Here is a 1,466-nt window from a genome sequence, read left to right as displayed (position 1 = left end):
CATCTTTCAGGTCCAACACAGTATACCATACTCGATTAGGTGGGAGCAAGCTCAACTAAGTATAAGGGTTAGGTACAGTGGGGTGTAAAGTCACAATCGGGTTGTCTTCCTTTTGGTGGGCCTTGCAATGTATTACTGCAAGCTTCTTGGGCTCCCAAATAGCCGCTAGCAAGTCCAAAATTTTGGAGGCATTTTTGATGGCTTTTCCCTCCAAGGTTAACAGGCCTCGTTCTTTATAAATGGCCCCGTGGACATGTAGAGTGGCAAAGGCATATCTACTGTCCATATAGATATTGACAGTCTTGTCTTTGGCCCATTTTAGGGCCTGAGTCAAGGCTACAAGTTCAGCCTTTTGTGCAGAGGTGTGAGCTTCTAGGGGCTCTGCCCAAATGACCTCAGTTTCAGTAGTGACCGCCACCCCCGACACTTGAGTACCTTCATGGAGATAGTTGTCTCCGTCTGTGAAGAGCGTGGCATCCACTTGGGACAAAGGCACATCGGTCAGGTCTGGTCTGAAGTTAGTTAGTGATGATCATACTGCTTCCATCCACAAACAGTAGGGTCTCCACTCCATGGGGCACAAACACACTCAACTTCTGTCCCAAGGTTAATTTATCAGCTTCCTTAACCAGGACAGCAGCAGCTGCAACAGCTCACAAACAGGTTGGCCATCCGACTGCCACATAGTCCAGTCTTTTCGACAAATATGCCACTGGGCACCTCCACGGCCCTAAAGTCTGAGTCAGAACTCCCCTTGTAATCCCTTCCCTCTCGTGTATGAACAACTGAAAGGGCTTTGTAATGTCTGGCAAAGCCAAAGCAGGAGCACTCAGTAGCTCCCTCTTTAAGTCATCAAATGTCTTTTTCCCGTTCTGAGTTCCAGTCCAAGGGAAGGTTATTGCCCCCTTTCAAGGCTTCATATAGGGGTTTGGCAATAGTACCAAAGTTTGGCACACATAGACAGCAGTACCCCACCGTTCCCAAGAATTTTCGTAACTCCTTTCGGTTCCTTGGCTCCTTCAGCCCCTGGATAGCCTGGGTCCGAGAGGCTGAGAGGGAATGGGTTCCCCCTTTCAATGTGAACACCAGGAACTTCACAGTTTGAACACATACCTGAGCATTTTTCTTAGAGACTCGATATCCCTTATCCTGTAGTAGTTCTAACAGCCTCTTTGTCCCATCCTCACACGCCTCCTGAGTTTCTGCAGCTAGCAACAAGTCATCTACATATTGTAGAAGGGAGACATTGGGGTTATTTTCACCAAAGGGTACCAGGTCCTTTGACAGTGCCTCCCCAAAGATGGTGGGTGAGTTCTTGAATCCTTGTGGTAATCGTGTCCACGTCAGCTGGCATTTGCGTCCCCCCTCAGGATCCTCCCATTTGAAGGCAAATAAATCCTGAGAAACAATAGACAGAGGAATACAAAAGAAAGCATCTTTCAGGTCCAACACAGTATACCATACTC

General features: G+C 47.8%; 1 protein-coding gene across 1 annotated transcript in view; it reads right to left on the bottom strand.

The window, feature by feature from the left end:
* LOC106147600 overlaps positions 1–1,466 on the bottom strand; it is an 11,830-nt gene that overhangs the window by 5,111 nt on the left and 5,253 nt on the right. Inside the window, 3 exon segments of the mRNA XM_013509964.1 lie at positions 137–480; positions 539–878; positions 880–1,463. Coding sequence (XP_013365418.1) covers positions 137–480; positions 539–878; positions 880–1,463 — 1,268 coding nt within the window.

The sequence above is a fragment of the Chinchilla lanigera genome, unplaced genomic scaffold (assembly GCF_000276665.1).
Source record: "Chinchilla lanigera isolate Chin_1 unplaced genomic scaffold, ChiLan1.0 scaffold00190, whole genome shotgun sequence".
Classification (NCBI taxonomy): Eukaryota; Metazoa; Chordata; class Mammalia; order Rodentia; family Chinchillidae; genus Chinchilla; species Chinchilla lanigera.
The sequence above is the reverse complement of the archived record's forward strand: the minus strand, read 5'-3'. Positions and strand labels throughout refer to the sequence as shown.